The sequence below is a fragment of the Loxodonta africana genome, chromosome 19 (genome assembly GCF_030014295.1).
Source record: "Loxodonta africana isolate mLoxAfr1 chromosome 19, mLoxAfr1.hap2, whole genome shotgun sequence".
In the NCBI taxonomy this organism is placed as follows: domain Eukaryota; kingdom Metazoa; phylum Chordata; class Mammalia; order Proboscidea; family Elephantidae; genus Loxodonta; species Loxodonta africana.
The window spans coordinates 14504170-14521857 of record NC_087360.1 but is presented as its reverse complement, the minus strand read 5'-3'; the positions used below and the strand labels follow the sequence as shown (position 1 = coordinate 14521857).

The 17688-nt window shown below is 42.3% G+C and overlaps 1 protein-coding gene across 1 annotated transcript in view; it reads right to left on the bottom strand.

The window, feature by feature from the left end:
- The window catches only part of FBXW8 (F-box and WD repeat domain containing 8), a 139338-nt gene extending 128413 nt beyond the window's left edge, over positions 1 to 10925 (bottom strand). The window contains exon 1 of the mRNA XM_064272262.1: positions 10543 to 10925. Coding sequence (XP_064128332.1) covers positions 10543 to 10860 — 318 coding nt within the window. The 5' untranslated portion in view covers positions 10861 to 10925. The remainder of the gene's footprint in view (positions 1 to 10542) is intronic.
- Positions 10926 to 17688: the final 6763 nt, after the last annotated feature.

The window sequence follows — 17688 nt, the reverse complement described above, 5'->3', positions numbered from 1 at the left end:
TTAACCCAATCCTCATGCCTCGTTATGAAAAAGAACAAAAGGTGTTCAATAAATATTTGTTAATGGCATGCAGGGATGATATAACTGAACTATAATGCTACAGAATCTAACCAGCACAGTGCCCTGCAAACATAGATCCACTGTAAATGTGTGCAGGGGTCTGATTTATCACTGTTTTACTGGAATGGGCTATCCAACTTGGAGACACTCTCATTCACCACCTACTGGTCCCCTGCGGGCTTTAGCAAGGGATGAAGACAAAAGACCAATCTAAAGAATTAGGGGATTGAGTGCTGGAGGAGGATGAAGGAAGTCACAACAGGACGGGCCTTTTGAGTCAAAAATGGGAGAAAAGATAAGCAGGGAGCTCCCCTTCAAGAAAATGCAGGTCCAAAAGAGTTACAAGTGGATATGGATTTGTTTGTGGAAAGGGGAAATAAAGAGTTTCATGTCAAGGGCCCCAAACACTCCCAAGCACATGGCCACCATCAGGACCAGCTACATAATTTGCAGGATCTACTGTTCAAAATTAAGAATTTCGAGACAGCAACAGCAAAGCATTAAACCAAGCATGGGACGCTTCGAGCCTTCGCACTTGCTGTTCTCTGTCTAGGATGCCTTCCCCAGAGATCTGTGTCCTTGCCCCCTCGCCTTCTTCAGGCCTTCCAGGAAATGGGACCTTCGCAGGAAGGCCTTCTCCTCAGATAAAAACTGTAGCCCCTCCCCTAACACAGACATACGCTGTCCTCTCTACTTGCTTTATTTTGCTTCAGAGTATTTATTGTCTATTTATTTATTCATTGTCTAATGCTCCCTATTCCCCAGAATGTAAGGGCATCTTTTTGTTGTTGTTGTTTTCTGTGGTATCCTCAGTGCCTAGAAGAACGTCCGATACTTAGAAGCCATTTAATGACTATTTCTGTAAGGAATGAATGAACCCCAAGCTGATTCAAGCAGCAAGCAGTACTCCCCAGTGAAAAAATGACCTAAGCTACAAAGGTGTTCTAGCATACAAAGATGCCACTTCAAAATGTAACTAGAGACCTGCTAATTCATGAATACCATGAATCAACAAATGGCACTGACAATAAGAACTTTTCAGCTGGGGGAAAGAGAGAAGGAAGAAAACTGTGGGCTGGAAGGGTCAGGGCACAGTTAACATAGGAGGTGGAATTCAAGCTGAGACTTGAAAGAAGGCAAAGGACAAGCAAAGAAGAAGGGAAGTCATTCCACGGGAGTCAACTCATGAGTTCTCATTTGAATCAGTTCGCCTTCTCATTTCATATTAACCAGACCAGGGGTGTTCATGTTAAAGAGTTTTCTTATTTGTTTCTAACTTAAAAACGAAGAAAGTGAAGCCATTAAAATGATCTTCTTGTTGGCATCACAGAAGCAGGCTCTGACAGATTAAATATTGGTATCAGTAAGTGATAAATACTGGCTAGCAAGTATTAAAGCTCTTACCAGTCCCAAAAATCAAAATGTTGGACCCAGAGAAAATGCCTATTGCCTCTGAGATTATCCCGGGTTATGTAATTTCTTCCACTAGCTTAAATATATATCAAGAAGACTATCAAGTACATTCCAATTTAGAAATTCTCAACTCACCACCTAAAAAGAGATGGTTTCTAAGTGCAACTATTTAAGTTTCAAAAGAGAAGATGGAGCTCACAAGGTGACATTTCCAAGTTTTCATTTTAACTGTGCTTGTCCACCAAAGGTCCATCAAAGCAGCGTTGTCCACATGCTCATCAAGAGGCAAATTAGCTCTTAACTACTAACTTAGCTGTTCTCACTCCAGTGACGATACTGAAGAGACTGAACCAAAAATACACCAGGATGCCCTAACAGAGTACACTAATACGGTGAAGAAAACAAGGTGCTGGGAAGTGGTATGTGACTTTTATTTCCCGTTCAAGTCACCTGAATATGCCTCTGTTAGAGTTTCTGAGGAGTCTCAAATGGGAATAAACCTTCCTTTTCAGGAGTCACCTGTGGTTCAAACAGGCAGTCTTGGGAAGGCCAAAGGCAAAGATCACAAACTGGTGACCCAAGCCAAATCCAGTCTATAGGTAGATTTTGTTTAACCTGCACAGTGTTAGCACCTAATGTTTTTAATTATTACCAACAATTAAAAATTGGAAAAGCTTATGTGGTAGATTTTTCAACATTAGGGAGATGCAAATCAAAACCACAATGAGATATTACCTCACCCATTAGAACAGCAATGATCAAAAAAACAGACAACAATAGGTGTTGACAAGGTTGTAGAAAAATTAAAACCCTCATCTATTGCTGGTGGCAATGTAAAATGCGAAAAACAGTTTGGCAGTTCCTCAAAAAGCTGAACATACAACTACCACATGAACCATACAAGGATGCCCTTTATCACTACTTACTCATTATTGTACTGGAAGTCCTAGCCAGAGAAATAAGGCAAGAAAGGGAAATAAAAAGCATCCAAATTGGTAAGGAAGAAGTAAAACTATCCCTTATTTGCAGAAGATATGATCCTATACACAGAAAATCCCAGAGATTCTAGAGGAAAGCTACTGGAACTAATAGAAGCAGCAGAGTACAAGATCAGTCAGATTCCTCTACACTAACAAAGAGAGTTCCAAAAAGGCAATCAGAAAAACAATACCATTCACAACAGCCCCCCCCCCACAAAAAATACTGAGGAATACACCTCAACAGGGATGTAAAAGACTTATTCAAAAAAGAACTACAAAACACTACTGTAAGAAACCAAAAGAGACCTATGTAAATAGAAGAACACACTATGCTCATGGATAGGAGGTCTTAGCATTGTGAAAATGTCAATACAAACCAAAGTGTTCTATAGATATAATGCAATTCCAATCCAGATTCTATCAACATTCTCTAAAGAGATGGAAAAAAATAATCACCACCTTTATATGGAAGGGAAAGAGACCCCAGATGAGCAAAATACTATTGACAAACAAAGTAGGAGGTCTCAACACTTCTCAGTCTCAGAACCTACTGAACTGCCATGGTAGTCAAAACAGCCCAGTACCAGTACAACAACAGGCACAGAGACCAATGGAACAGAATTGAGAACCCAGAAGTAAATCCATCCACCTACAGACAGATGATTTTTGACAAAGGGCCAAAATCCATTAAATGGGGAAGAGATACTCTTTTCAACAAATGGTGCTGGCACAACTGGATATCCATTTGCAGAAAAATGAAACAGGATCCATACTTCACACCATATATAAAAACTAACACAAGAAGGACCTAAATGTAACAAAAACTTAACACAAAGACCTAAATGTAAAATCTAAAATTATAAAGATCATGGAAGAAAAAATAAGGGCAGATATAAGGGCCCTAATTTATTTCATGAACAGACTATCAAACATAACAAACAATGCACAAATAGCAGAAAATAAACTAGATGACTGGGACCTCCTAAAAATTAAATACATATGCACATCAAAAAGCTTCTCCATAAGGGTAAAAAGAGAACCCACAGACTGGGGAAAAAATTTTGACAACAACGTATCTGACAAGGGACTAAATCTCTAAAATTTATAGAAACCTTCAACACCTCAGTAAGAAAAAAAACAATCAATCCAATTAAAAAGTGAGCAAAGGACATGAACAGGCACTTCACCAAAGACGACATTCAAGCAGCCAACAAATACATGAAGAGATGCTCACAATCATAACTCACTAAAACTCACTGCCATGGAGTCAATTCTGACTCATGACGACGCTACAGGACAGAGCAGAACTTCCCCATAGGGCTTCCAAGTCTGCAGTCGGCTTCCATATCTTTCTCCCGTAGAGCAGCTGGTAGGTTTGAACCACTGATCTTTTGGTTAGCAGCTGAATGCTTTAACCACTGCACCACCAGAGTTCCTTCATTAGCCATTAGAGAAATGCAAATCAAAACAACAATGAGATATCATCTCACCCCTGGTAAAATGGCAGTGATCAAAAAACAGAAAATGATAAATGCTGGTGAGGGTGTGGGGAGATGAGCACTCTCATACACTGCTGGTGGGACTGTAAAATGATATCACCACTGTGGGAAACCGTATGGCACTTCCTTAAAAAGGTAGAAAGAGACAACTTACGATCCTGCAATCCCACTACTAGGTATATATCCTAGAGAAATAAGAGCTGTGACACGAATAGACATATGCACTTCCATGTTCATTGCAGCATTATTCACAATAGCAAAAAGAAGAAAACAACCTAAGTGCCCATCAACGGATGAATGGATAAGCAAACTATGGTACATACACATAATGGAATACTACCCAACATTAAAGAATAATAACGAGTCATTCACAAAATGACAAATATTTTAAGAGACCACTATCATAAAAAGTTAAGAAAAAGTTTACACACAGAAATATTCTTTGGTGCTTACCAGGGACAGAAGGGGAGAGGGGGACCACTAATTAGATAGACTTGTATTAACTTGTGTGAAGGGAAAGGCAACACACAGTAAGAGAGGTGTCAGCACAATATGACCAAGGCAAAGGAAGACAGTGGGAGGAATGCAAGAGTAAAACGAAAACAGTAAATAATATTACATTCATAAACCCTTAATAATAATAGCAAACAATAATTCACATGTGGTTACAAAGCTAGATATGTAAGCTGCAGAGGTGTGGGATGGCATATGAGAGTATACCTACAAGCATATGTAGATTTAGCAGAGGATATTTCTATGTACATCACTGGTATGTGCTGCAAATATACTCATGTTTACAGTTATGAAAACTTCTTGTTGTCAGGTGCCATCAAGTCAGTTCCGACCCATACTGATTCTACGTACAAGAGAACAAAACACTACCCATTCCTGCACCAATCTCATAATCATTGTTATGTTTGAGTCCATTGTTACAGTCACTGTGCCCATCCCTCGTTTGTGGTCTTCCTCTTTTTCAGTGATGTTCTTTTCACTTTACCAAGCTTGATATCCTTCTCTAAGGACCAATTCCTCCTGATAACAAGTCCAAAGTACGTGAGACGAAGTCTCATCATCCTGGCTTCTAAGGAGCATTCTGGCTGTACTTTTTCCAAGACAGATTTGTTCACTCTTCTGGCAGTCCATGGCATAATCAATATTCTCTGCCAACACCATAATTCAAAGGCGTCAATTCTTTGGTCTCTTTATTCATTGTCAAGCTTTTGCATGCATATGAGGCAAGTGAAAAAACCATGACTTGTGTCAGGTGCAAAGTGGTCTTCAAAGTGGTATCTTTGCTTTTTAACACTTTAAACAGGTCTTTTGCAATAGATTTGCCCAATGCAGTGTCATCTGATTCCTTGCCTGCTGCTTCCATAGGCGTTGATTATGGATCCAAGAAAAATGAATTCCTTGACAACTTCAATCTTTTCTCTCTTTATCATGATGTTGCTTATTGGTCCAGTTGTAAGGATTTTTGTTTTCTTTATACTGGGGTGTAATCCATACTGAAGGTTACAGTCTTTGATCTTCATCAGTAAGTCCTCTTCACTTTCATTGAGCAAGGCTGTGTCATCTGCATAGCACATGTTGTTAATGAGTCTTCCTCCAATCCTCATGGCCCCTGTTATTCTTCATATAGACCAGCTACTCGGATCATTTGCTCAGCATACAGATTGAATAAATACGGTGAAAGGATACAACCCTGATGTACATCTTTCCTGACTTTAAACCAACCGGTACCCCCTTGTACTGTTCCAAAAACTGCCTCTTGATCTATGTACAGGCTCTTCATGAGCACAATTAAGTGTTCTGGAATTTCCATTCTTCGCAATGTTAACCATAATCTGTTAGGAGTCACACAGTCAACAGACTCCGCAATAAACACAGGCAAACATCTCTCCGGTATTCTTTGCTTTTAGCCAGGATCCATCTGACATGAGCAATGATATCCCTCCTTCCATGCATGTCCTCTTCTGAATCCAGCTTGAATTTCTGGCAGTTCCCTGTCAAAGTACTGCTGCAACTGCTTCTGAATGACCTTCAGAGAAACTCTGCTTGCATGTGATATCAAAGATATTGTTTGATAATTTCTGTATTTGGTTGGATCACCTTTCTTTGGAATGGGCATAAATACAGATCTCTCCCAGGCAGCTGGCCAGGTAGCTGTCTTCCAAATTTCTTGGTATAGATGAATGAGCACCTCCAGCATCGCATCCGTTTGTTTACACATCTCAGTTGGTATTCCATCAACTCCTGGAGCCTTGTTTTTCACCAGTGCCTTCACAGCAGCACGGACCTCTTCCTTCAGTACCATCAGTTCTTGATCACATGCTGCCGCCTGAAATGGCTAACCGTCAACCAACTGTTTATGGTACAGTGCCTCTGTATATTACCTCCATCTTCTTTTGATGCTTCTGGGGTCATTTAGGATTTTCCTGGTAGAATCCTTCGATATTGCAACTTGAGGCTTGAATTTTTTCTTCAGTTTTTTTTTAGCTTGAGAAATGTTAAGTGTCTTCTCTTTTGGCTTTCTAACTCCAGGTCTTTGCACGTCATTATACTACTATACTTTGTCTTCTTGAGCTGCCCTTTGAAATCTTCTGTTCAGCTTTCACTCAATCATTTCTTCCTTTTGCTCTAGCTACTCGACGTTAAAGGGCAAGTTTCAGAGTTTCTTCTGATATCCACTTTGGATATCTTTCCTGTCTTTTTTTTCCATGGCCTCTTGCCTTCTCCTTGTATGATGTCTTCGACATCATTCTACAACTCGTCTGGTCTTCAGTCATTACTGTTCAGTGCATCGAATCTATCCTGGAAATAGTCTGTAAATTGAGGTGGGACATGCTCAAGGTCATACTTTGGCTCAGCTGGGCTTGTTCTAATTCTCTCCACCTTCAACTTGAACTTGCATATGAGCAACTGATGGATAGTCTGTTCCATTCGCAGCCCCTGGTCTCGTTCTGACTGATGATCTTGAGTTTTTTCATCATCTCTTTCCACAGATACAGTTGACTTGATTCCTGTGTATTCCACCCAGTGAGTTCCGTGTATAATCTCTGATATGTTGTTGAAAAAAGGTATTTGCAATGAAGAAATCGGCGGTCTTGCAAAATTCTATCATGCAATCTCTGGCATTGTTTTTGTCACCAAGGCCATATTTTTCAAATACCGACCCTTCTTTGTTTCCAACTTTCGCATTCCAATCACCAGTAACTATCAATGCACCCTGACTGCAGGTTCGATCAATTTCAGACTGCAGGAGTTGGTAAAAATCTTCAATTTCTTCATCTTTGGCCTTAGTGCTTGGTATGTAAATGCGAATAGCAGTCATATTAACTGGTCTTCCTCGTAGGTGTATGGGTATTACTCCATCACTGACAGCACTGTACTTCTAGATAGATCTTGTTCTTTTTGACGATGAATGCAACACCATTCCTCTTCAAATTGTCATCCCTGGCGGAGCAGACCATGTGATTGTCTGACTCCAAACGGCCCTACCAGTCCATTTCAGCTCGCTAAAGCCTAGGATATCAATGTTTATGTGTTCCATTTCATTTGGGACAATTTCCAATTTTCCTAGATTCATACTTCATAATTCCACGTTCCAATTATTAATGGATGTTTCCCACCATTTCTTCTCAGTTTGAGTCGTACCACATCAGCAAGTCAAAGTCTGGAAAGGTTGACTCCATCCACGTCATTAAGGTCATTTGAGGAGGCAGCCCTTCTCTAGACATATTCTGAGTGCCTTCCAACCTGAGGGGCTCATCTTCTGGCGCTATATCAGACAGTGTTCCACTGCTATTCGTAAGGTTTTCGCTGGCTAATTTTTTTTAGAAGCAGAAGGTCATTCTTCCTAGTCTGTCTTAGTCTGGAAGCTCCACTGAAACCTGTCCACCATGGGTGGCCTTGCTGGTATTTGAATATCGGTGGCATAGCTTCCAGCATCACATCGACACGCAAGCCCCCAAGATATGACAAACTGACAGATGCTTGGGAGGAAATCTTCTTAGCCATAACTAAACACCTTGAGGTACTGCATCACTGGGCTTGAGGGCTGAGACCATTGACTCGGGGGAGATCTAGCTCAACCGGCATAATCTAATCCATAAAGAAGATGTTCCACATCCTACTTTAGTAAATAATGTCTGGGGTCTTAAAAGCTTGCAAATGGCCATCTAAGATACAGCTATTGGTCTCTTCCTGTCTGGAGCAAAGAAAAGTGAAGAAAATCAAAGAGTGAAGGCAACAATTAGTCCAAAGGACTAACAGACCACTTGAACCACAGCCTCCACTAGCCTGAGATCAGAAGTAGATGGTGCCTGGCTACCCCTATCAACTGCTCTGAGCAGGCTCATAATAGAAGGTCCTGGACAGAGTGGGAGAAAAATTCAAATTCATAAAAAAGACCAGACTTACTGCTCTGCTAGAGACTGGTGTAACCCCCAAGACTATGGCTCTTAGACACCCTTCAAACCTGGAACAGAACAAACTCCCAGAGATAGTCTTTCAGCCAAACAATAGGCCTATAAAGTAAACAATAACACCCACGAGGAATGTGCTCCTCAGAACAATCAACTATACGAGATCAAAGGGCAGCATTTGCCCAAAACCAAAGTTCAGAAGACAGAAAGGGGCAGGAAAGATGGGCAAATGGAAGCGTAGAACTCAGGGAGGAAGGGAGTAGAGTGCTGTCACGTTGACGCGATTGCAACTAATGTCATGAAACAAAATGTGTGTAAATTGTTGAATGGGAAACTAATCTGCTGTGTAAACCTTCAACCAAATCACAATAAAATGTTCAAAAAAAAAAAAAAAAAGAACTATCATATGACCCAGCAATTTCAGTCTTAAGACATACCCAGAAGACATGAAGGCTGGAACACAAACAGGAACCTGTACACCAACATTCTCTGCAGCATTTTTCACAATAAGCAAATTGTGAAACAACCAAAATGTCCAACATCATGGACATAAATGGAAAAACAAAATGTGGCATCTACAGATATATATAATGGAATATTACACAGCCAAAAAGAGAAATAAATGCCTGATCATGCCACAGCATGGATGAACCTTGAAAACGTGATGCTGAGTGAAATAAGTCAGCCACAAAAAGACAAATATCATATAGTCTCACTTATGTAAAACAAGCAAACATATAGACACCAAAGATTATTAATGGGTACAGGGATGAGAGGCAGGGGAAAAGACGGAGTTTTTTTGTGGGGAGAACTGGGTTTATGTTAACGGTGATGAAATATTTGGAAAAAGATAGCGAAAATGGTGGCACAACATGAAAAATGCAATCAATGTCACTGAATTGTAAATTCAGTGTTATTACTTGTCATATTGACGAATGTTTTGGTGTGTATATTTTCACCAAAATTAAAAAAAAATTATTACTGCTTTATAAGGAGGCACCCTGGTGGCGCCATGGTTAAAAGCACTCAGCTGCTAATTGAAAGGTCACCAGTTCGAACCCACCAGCCACTCTGGAGAAGAAATATGTAGCAGTCTGCCTCGGTGAAGATTTACAGCGTTGGAAAACCAATGGGGCAGCTCTACTCTGTCCTATAGGATCACTACGAATCAGAATCAACTCAACAGCAGCGGGTTTAGCTTGCTGGGGAAGCTATGCCCTTTCCCTTTGCCATCGAGTCCTCCTTTAAGCCTGGTTTAAGTTAACCTACTAAAACTTGCTGTCTTGTCCTGACTCCTAACCTGAATTCCATGCATGTGTTTCACCTGATCTTGATCCTCCCAACCTGTGCATATGGTTTTTTTCATGGAGAAGGGTCTCTAGCTTCCTCCAGATTTTCCAAGGGATCCATGTCCTTCTAAAACGTAAGAACCCTCATCCTAATGATAGCGTCCATGGGATTCTTATTTTTTTTCACTTTAATTTTTTTTAATGTATATAAAACCATAAACCAAACCCGTTGCCCTCAAGTCAATTCCAACTCACAGTGACCCTACAGCACAAACAGTATACCCAGAAAAGTTAACATTCCTTCCCATCCTTGTCTTGGTCTCCTTCCCAATGGCAACAGTTGTTAATAGTTTGGGTATTCTTCAGCACAGTTTCTCAACCTCAGACCTACTGCATTTTGGGCCTAATCATGTTTTGTCCTGGGGAGCTGTCCTGTGCATTGTAGGATATTTAGCACCATCTCCTCCCCTGCTCCCCGCCAAACAGTTGTAACCACCACAAATGTCTCCAAACCAAACCAAAAACCCACTGCAGTCGATTCCGACTCACTGTGACCCTATAAGACAGAGTAAAACCGCCCCATAGGGTTCCCATGAAGCGGCTGGTGGATTCGAACTGCGAACCTTTCGGTTAACAGCCGAGCTCTTAACCACTGCGCTACCCGAAGTCCAGACACTGCCAAATCTGCTGAACAAAACAGCCCCCAGTAGAGAACCACTGTTTCCAGTATACTTTATAAAAGCACAAACGTCTGTGTACTCCTCCTCATTTTGTCCTATAATTGATGACACACACAGAGTTACTTTCCAACCCATTGCGGGATTTGTCCCAGGGACGGGACCAGCCCAGGACTCGGCAGGAGGCGACGGTCACTCACCAGGTCGCGAATGAGCTGGTCCAACAGCTGGTCCCCTCCCTCGGTGTCCTCGCGGCCCTGAGGGGAGCGAGAACGACTCGCCGCGTCCTGCCTCTCAGCCTGGGTGGCCCGCGCTGCCGGGGGTCGCCCCGCGCCCTCCAGGAGGCCCTGGGCCAGTGCCAGGTACCCCGAGGCCTGCTCGCCGCGCCCGGGAACTAACTCGGGCCGCCGTGGCCGCCGCTCGGCAGTCTCGGGCCGCCGCCGCTTCTTCAGCGCCTGGGCCTGCGCCAGCTCCTCCTGCCAGCGCCGGCGGAACTCCTCCAGTCCGTGATTATCCATCGCGGGCGCTCGCGCTTCTCCGCGTCTTCCTCCGCACAGCCAGGTGCCACGGCACAGTGCCTCCTCCGGAAGTGTCCGCTGCGGCCGGAAACCACCGCCCCTGCGACTCTCCAGTTCCGGGTGGGCGGCCCCGCCCCCTCCGTGCCCCTCCCCACCCAGAGCCCCTCTTGCAGGGCCCTGGCCCACGTGACCGCAGGGCTAGCAGCGCCCAAGACTTAGCTGGGCTGGAGCCCCAGCGACCGGCCTCCCAGTTCTTCTGTTTTCCAGTCTGTGAAAGGGGCATTTGCCAAAGGTTGGCTTTACACCAAGCCCTCCTTCTTCATTCAACAAACATGTATTGAGCAACTACTATATGCCAGGCACTGGGGATTTAGCAATTAATTCTGAAAAATATTCTTCTCTAGGTGTTTGCATTCAAGTATGGGGAGGCATTAAACAACTAAACAAATGAATATGAACGTTTGAATCAGTCGTAGCTATTATGAAGAAAATAAAACAGGGTCATGTATACAGAAAAGAATTTTAAGTTCTCATGGACTCCAGACTTTCTGGATCCACGGAGGCTGGATGAACCCCTGAAACTATAGCCCTGAGATAATCTTTAAACTTTAAATCAAAAATAGCCCCTGAAGTATTAAAACCAAACAATATTTTAGCTAAATTAGTAAAGAATGTCTGCCTTGAGCATTATTCTCTGTTAAGGGATCAAACTGATAACTGCAACTCTAAGGATTAGATAGGAACCTAAGGGGGAGGGGCGTATTATCCAGTAGACAAGTAAGCACAATATGGTAAAACCCATGCGAAATTGTTCACTACAGATGATCTGGTAAGCACCATGCTTACCTTAAAAAAAAATTGGATAATCTGCCCTTGCTAAGGGTGCCGTAAGTTTATGTTAAAGGAGGAGGAACAACTCAGAAAAGAAGTGTAAGAATAGCTGCACAACTTGAAAAATGTAACCAATGTCACTAAATAGTACATGTAGAAACTTGAATTTGGTGTATGTTTTGCTATGTATATTTTTCAACAACAAAATAAATAAAACTAGAACCTATGGACTGGGAAAAATTTTTGGCCACAAATCTGACAAGGGTCTAATCTCTAACATCTATAAAATATTTCAACACTGCAACAAAAAGACAATCCAGTTAAAAAATGGGTGAAGGATGTGGACACTTCACCAAGGAAAACATTCAGGGGCTAACACAACACTTCAGGAAATGCTCAAGATCACTAGCCATCAAAGAAATACAAATCAAATTTACAGTGAGATACCATCTCACCCTGACATTACTGATACTAATTAAAAAAACAAAATATAAAAAATGTTGGAGAGGTTGCAAGGAGATTAGAACTCTTATGCATTGCTGGTGGGAATATAAAATGTTATAACCACTATGGAAACCAATATGATGCCTCCTTAAAAAGCTATAAATAGAAATACCATATGATCCAGCAATCCCACTCCTAGGAATATATCCTAGAGAAATAAGAGCCATCACACAAATACACATATGCATACCCATGTTCATTGTAGTATTATTCACAATAGCAAAAAGTTGGAAACAACCTAAGTGCCCATCAATAGATGAATGGATAAACAAATGATGGTACCTACACACAATGGAACAGTACCCAACAATAAAGAACAATGATGAATCCTCAAAACATAACGTGATGAATCTAGAAGGCATTATGCTGAGTCAATCACAAAAGGACAAATATTGTATGAGACCACTATTATAAAAACTCAAGAAAAGGTTTATACACAGATAAAAAACGACCTTTTTGGGGGGGGGTCTCTATACATTTTACATTTTCTTGTCCTTATATATAAGTGAGGTCATACAATATTTTCCTTTTGTGACTGGTTTATTTTACTCAGCATAATGTCTTCAAGTTCCATCCGTTCTGTAGCGTGTATTAAGACTTTATTTCTCCTACTGGCTGAGTACCACTCAATCATATACATATACCATATTTTGTTTATTCATTCATCTGTTAATGGGCATTTAGGTTGTTTCCACCTTTTGGCTATTGTGAAGAGTAGCTGCTGACCTGCATATGTACAACCCAACACCTCATGGGATTTGGTTCCTTGGTGTGGAGGTTTAGGGTTATAGCTTCACGGGGCATCCCAGTTAACCGGTCTAATAACACATTTAGTGTTTCTGTTCTATCTCCTAGTTCATTGCATAGTGCCTGGGGTCTTAAAAGTTTGCAAGTGGCCATAAAGTGGACAATTGACCAAAAAACACTTTGATGGTTATAAGGGAGGGAGTAAGTGGAGAGGGGAAATCACTAACTAGGTAGTAAACAAGTGTTAATTTTGGTGAAGCGAAAGACAACACACAATATAGGGGAAGTCAGCACAACTCGAACAAGGCAAAGCCATAAAAGCTTCTAGATACATCCAAACACCTTGAGGGACTGAGTTGCTGAGGGCTGGGGACTATGATCCTGGGGGACATTTAGGTCAATTGGCATAATATAGTTCATAAGGAAAATGCTCTACATCCTATTTTGGAGGGTAGCATCTGGTGTCTTAAAAGCTTGCCAGCGGCCTTTTAAGATACAACTATAGGTCCCATCCTGTCCAGAGCAAAGGAGAATGAAGAAAAGCAAAGACAGGAGGAAAATATTAGTCCAAAGGACTCACGGACCACATGGGCCATAGCCTCCACCAGCCTGAGCCCACAAGAACTAGATGGTGCTGTCTACCACCACCCACTGCTCTGACAGTGATCACAATAGAGAGTCCTGGACAAAGAAGGAGAAAAGTGTAGAACAAAATTCAAATTCACAGGAAAAAAAAAAAAAAAAGACCAGACTTACTGGTCTGACAGAGACTGGAGGAACCCCTGAGACTCTGGCCACCATATACCCTGCTAACTCAGAACTGAAGCCCCTCCTGAAGTCTACTTTCAGCCAAGGATAAGACAGGCCTATAAAACAAACAGTAATACCCATGAGGAATGTGCTTCTTGGTTCAATCAAGTATACGAGATCAAACGGGCAACACCTGCCCAAAAGCAAAGGCGAGAAGGCAGGAAGGGGCAGGAAACCTGGACGAATGGACATGGAGACCCTGGTGTGTAAAGGAAAAGGGGGAGAGTGCTGACACATTGCAGGGATCGCAACTGATGTCACAAAACAATTTGTGTATAAGTTTCTGAATGAGAAACTAATTTGCACTGTAAATTTTCACCTAAAGCCCAATAAAATTTTTAAAAACTAGTGCAGAAGCAAGACAATTGTCTTAGTTATCTAGCGCTTCTATAACAAAAATACCACAAGTGGAAGGCTTTACCAAAGAGAAATTTATTCTCTCACAGTTTAGGAGGTTAAAAGTCCGAAATCAGGGTGCCAGCTCCAGGGGAAGGCTTTCTTTCTCCGTTGGCTCTGGGGCAAGGCCCTTGTCATAAATCTTCTCCTGGTCAAGGAGCTGCTCAGCACAGGAACCCCAGGTCCAAAAGATGCACTATGCTCCCAGTGCTTCTTTCTTGGTGGTATGAGGTCCCCCATGTCTCTCTGCTCACTTCTCTCTTTTATATCTCAAAAGATATTGGCTTAAGACACAATCTTATCCTGTAGATTGAGTCCTGCCTCATCAACACAACTGCCACTAATCCCATCTCATTAACATCATAGAGATAGGATTTACAGCACAGGAAAATCGCAACAGATGACAAAATGATGACAATCAGACAAGACTGAGAATCATGGCCTAGCCAAACTGATACACGTATTTTTGGGGGACACAATTCAATCCATGCCATTCCACCCTTTGGCCCTCAAAAATTCATGTCTTTGCCACATATAAAACACATTCAGCCTGTAGCAAGTCTTAAATCAACTCCAAGTCCAACGTTCAAAAATTCCTCTTCATCTGTGAAATCTAGAATACAAGTTATCTGCTTCCAAAGCACAATGGCACACTAGGCACAAGTTAGACATTTCCATTACAAATGGGAGAAATTGGAGGGAAAGAAGGCATAACAGGCACCAAGCAAGTCAGCAGAACACATTGTATTAGCCCTCCAGGCTTGAAAATAATCCTCTATTCTTTGAGACCATTTACACAATGGCCATGCCTTCCAGACTCTGGGTGTTGGCCACGTTCTCCAAATTCTGGGTGGAGGCCCCTGGGCCCTGGGCTTTAGCTCCCACTTTCAGACCCACTGGAATGGCAACTCTGTTCCCTCGGCTTTAAGCACATCATTCTCCTAGCCCATCTGAGTGAAGACTTCATCCTTAGAAACTCCAGAGGCCATGGCTCCACCCTTTGAGGCCCCAGGGGTCGAGGCCATACCCTTTGAGACTGAAGCAACTTAGCTTTCTGCGTGCCTTGTCTCTTCAGCTTCTGATTCTTAGTTCCTTGGCCTCTTGGCCCTCGAGCCTCGCCGCCCGCATCTGCCCTGCAGGGGCAAGTGTTCCAAAGCTATGTAGCAATGTCGTTCCAAAGCTATGTTCCAAAGCTTGGAGCCACCCCACTTTACCAGGAGGCCTCCTGCCAAAGGCACTCAGCTGTCTCACACCGTGGGTGGGCTCTGTTGCTCTCTGACTCTGGTCTCCTGGTTCTAATGCTGCGGATTCTCCGCTGCTGCCACTTCTCTCTCGCCACGTGCAGTATCTCCAGTGTAACAGCTCTCCTCATTTCCATCTGAGTCCTCTGTCCATTCACAGTTTCACAACCGCTTCCAAATTTTAGGTATCTGTTAGAGTAGCACCCCACTCTCTCGGTACCAAATTCTGACTTAGTTATCTAGTGCTTCTATAACGAAAGTACCACAAGTGGATGGCTTTTGCAAAGAGAAATTCATTTTCTCACAGTTTAGGTGGTTAGAAGTCCGAAATCAGGGTGCCAACTCCACAAGAAGGCTTTCTCTCTCTGTTGTCTCTGGGGCAAAGTCCTTGTCATAAATCTTCTCCTGGTCAAGGAGCTGCTTAGCACAGGGTCCCCGGGTCCAAAGGACGCAGTATGCCCCTGGTGCTTCTTTCTTGGTGGTATGAGGTTGCCCATGTCTCTCTGCTAACTTCTTTTTTTAATATCTCAAAAGAGATTGGCTTAAGACACAATATAATCCTATAGTTTGAGTCCTGCCTCATCAACACAACTGACACTAATCCCATCTCATTAACATCATAGAGATAGGATTTGCAATGCACAGAAAAATCACATCAAATGACAAAATGGTGGACAATCACACAACACTAGGATCACGGCCTAGCCAAATTGATACACATATTTTTGGGGGACACAATTCAAACCTTGACAGTAATTTTATAAAGTGATGGGCACAGCGGGGGTTAATTAACTTGAGAAAAGGTGGTCATGGAAGACCCCTCTCAGGAGATGACACTTGAGCTAAATGAGGAGAGAAACCAGTTCTGGGAATATCAGATGTCAGAAGAGAGATTTCCAGAAGAAATTTCAAGGGCAAGAGTTGTGAGGTGGGAAATAGAGTGGCATACAATCGCGTTCCATCTTCAAGCTGCTTTGTACCCCTTGTTTCATGGCAGGATATTTTTCTCTCCACCTGACCTGATCAACTCCTCCATATCTTTCTTATTTCACCTCACACCTCACTTAATCTCCCTGTCCCCATTCCCAAAATCAGGTCTCCCTATAATTTTCTCACAGCACTCTGTACTTCCACAGATAGCACATAACACAATTTATAATTTTCCATTTGTGTAATTATTTATTAATACCTTCCTTGGATTCTGTTAGTGGTATTAACAGTTAAGGCACTCAGCTGCTGACAGAAAGGTTGATGGTTCCAGTCCACCCAGAGGGACCTCGGCAGAAAGGCTTGGCAATCTACTTCTGAAAACCCTACGGAGCACAGTTCTACTCTCACACTAGACTTCACAACAACTTTGCTCCCCAACTAGACTGTCAACACTTAGCTCAGAGGCTGATGCACAGTAGATACTCATTAAATGTTTACTGAATGAATAACAACGCTTTAAGATGAGAAGTATCGCCACTTTACAGTTGAGAAAACTGAGGCATAAAATCTTAAGAAATTTGTCCTGGGCTCCCTCCAGAGTCAGACAGACAGATCTAAGTTGGAATTCCAGCACTGTCATTTCCTCACGTCTCCTATCTTCCAGCAATTCCACCTCCAAGAATTAATCCTAAGGGGGGAAAATTGTGGATGATCTCAAAGAATAATTACAGGGATGTTCACTAAAGCATAGTTTGTGGTACTGAAAAATCAGAAGCATCTAAATTGTTGACAAAGGAGCACTGGTTAAATAAATTATGTCCTGTTAGAATCTAAGTAAGATCCTAGCTAGAACATCAGCAACGTAAGATCAGAGGCTTTGTCTGTTTGGTTCATTGCGGTATATACTAGTTTTCTATGACTGCTACAAGCAATCATCATAACCTAGGTGGCTTAAAAACAACAGAAATTTATTCTCTCACAGTTCTGGAGGCTAGAAGTCTGAAATCAAGGTGTCAGCAGGGCTGGTTCCTTCTGGAGGCCCCAAAAGAGAACATTCTTCTTCTTAATTTCTGGTGGTTGCCAGCGATCCTTGGCGTACCATGGCTTGTTGATGCACTACTCCAATCTCTGCCTCCATCATCACATGGCATACTCTCTGTGTGCCTCTCTGTGTCTGTGTGTCTTCTCTTCTTTTCATAAGGACACCAGACATAATGGATTTAGGGCCTACCTTAAGCCAGTATGACCTCATTTTAACTAATTACATCTGCAAAGACTCCATTCCCAGATAAGGTAATAGTCTGAGGTTCTGGGTGGACATCAATTTTAGGGGGTCACTGTTGAACCCAGCACCAAGAAAAGAGCATAG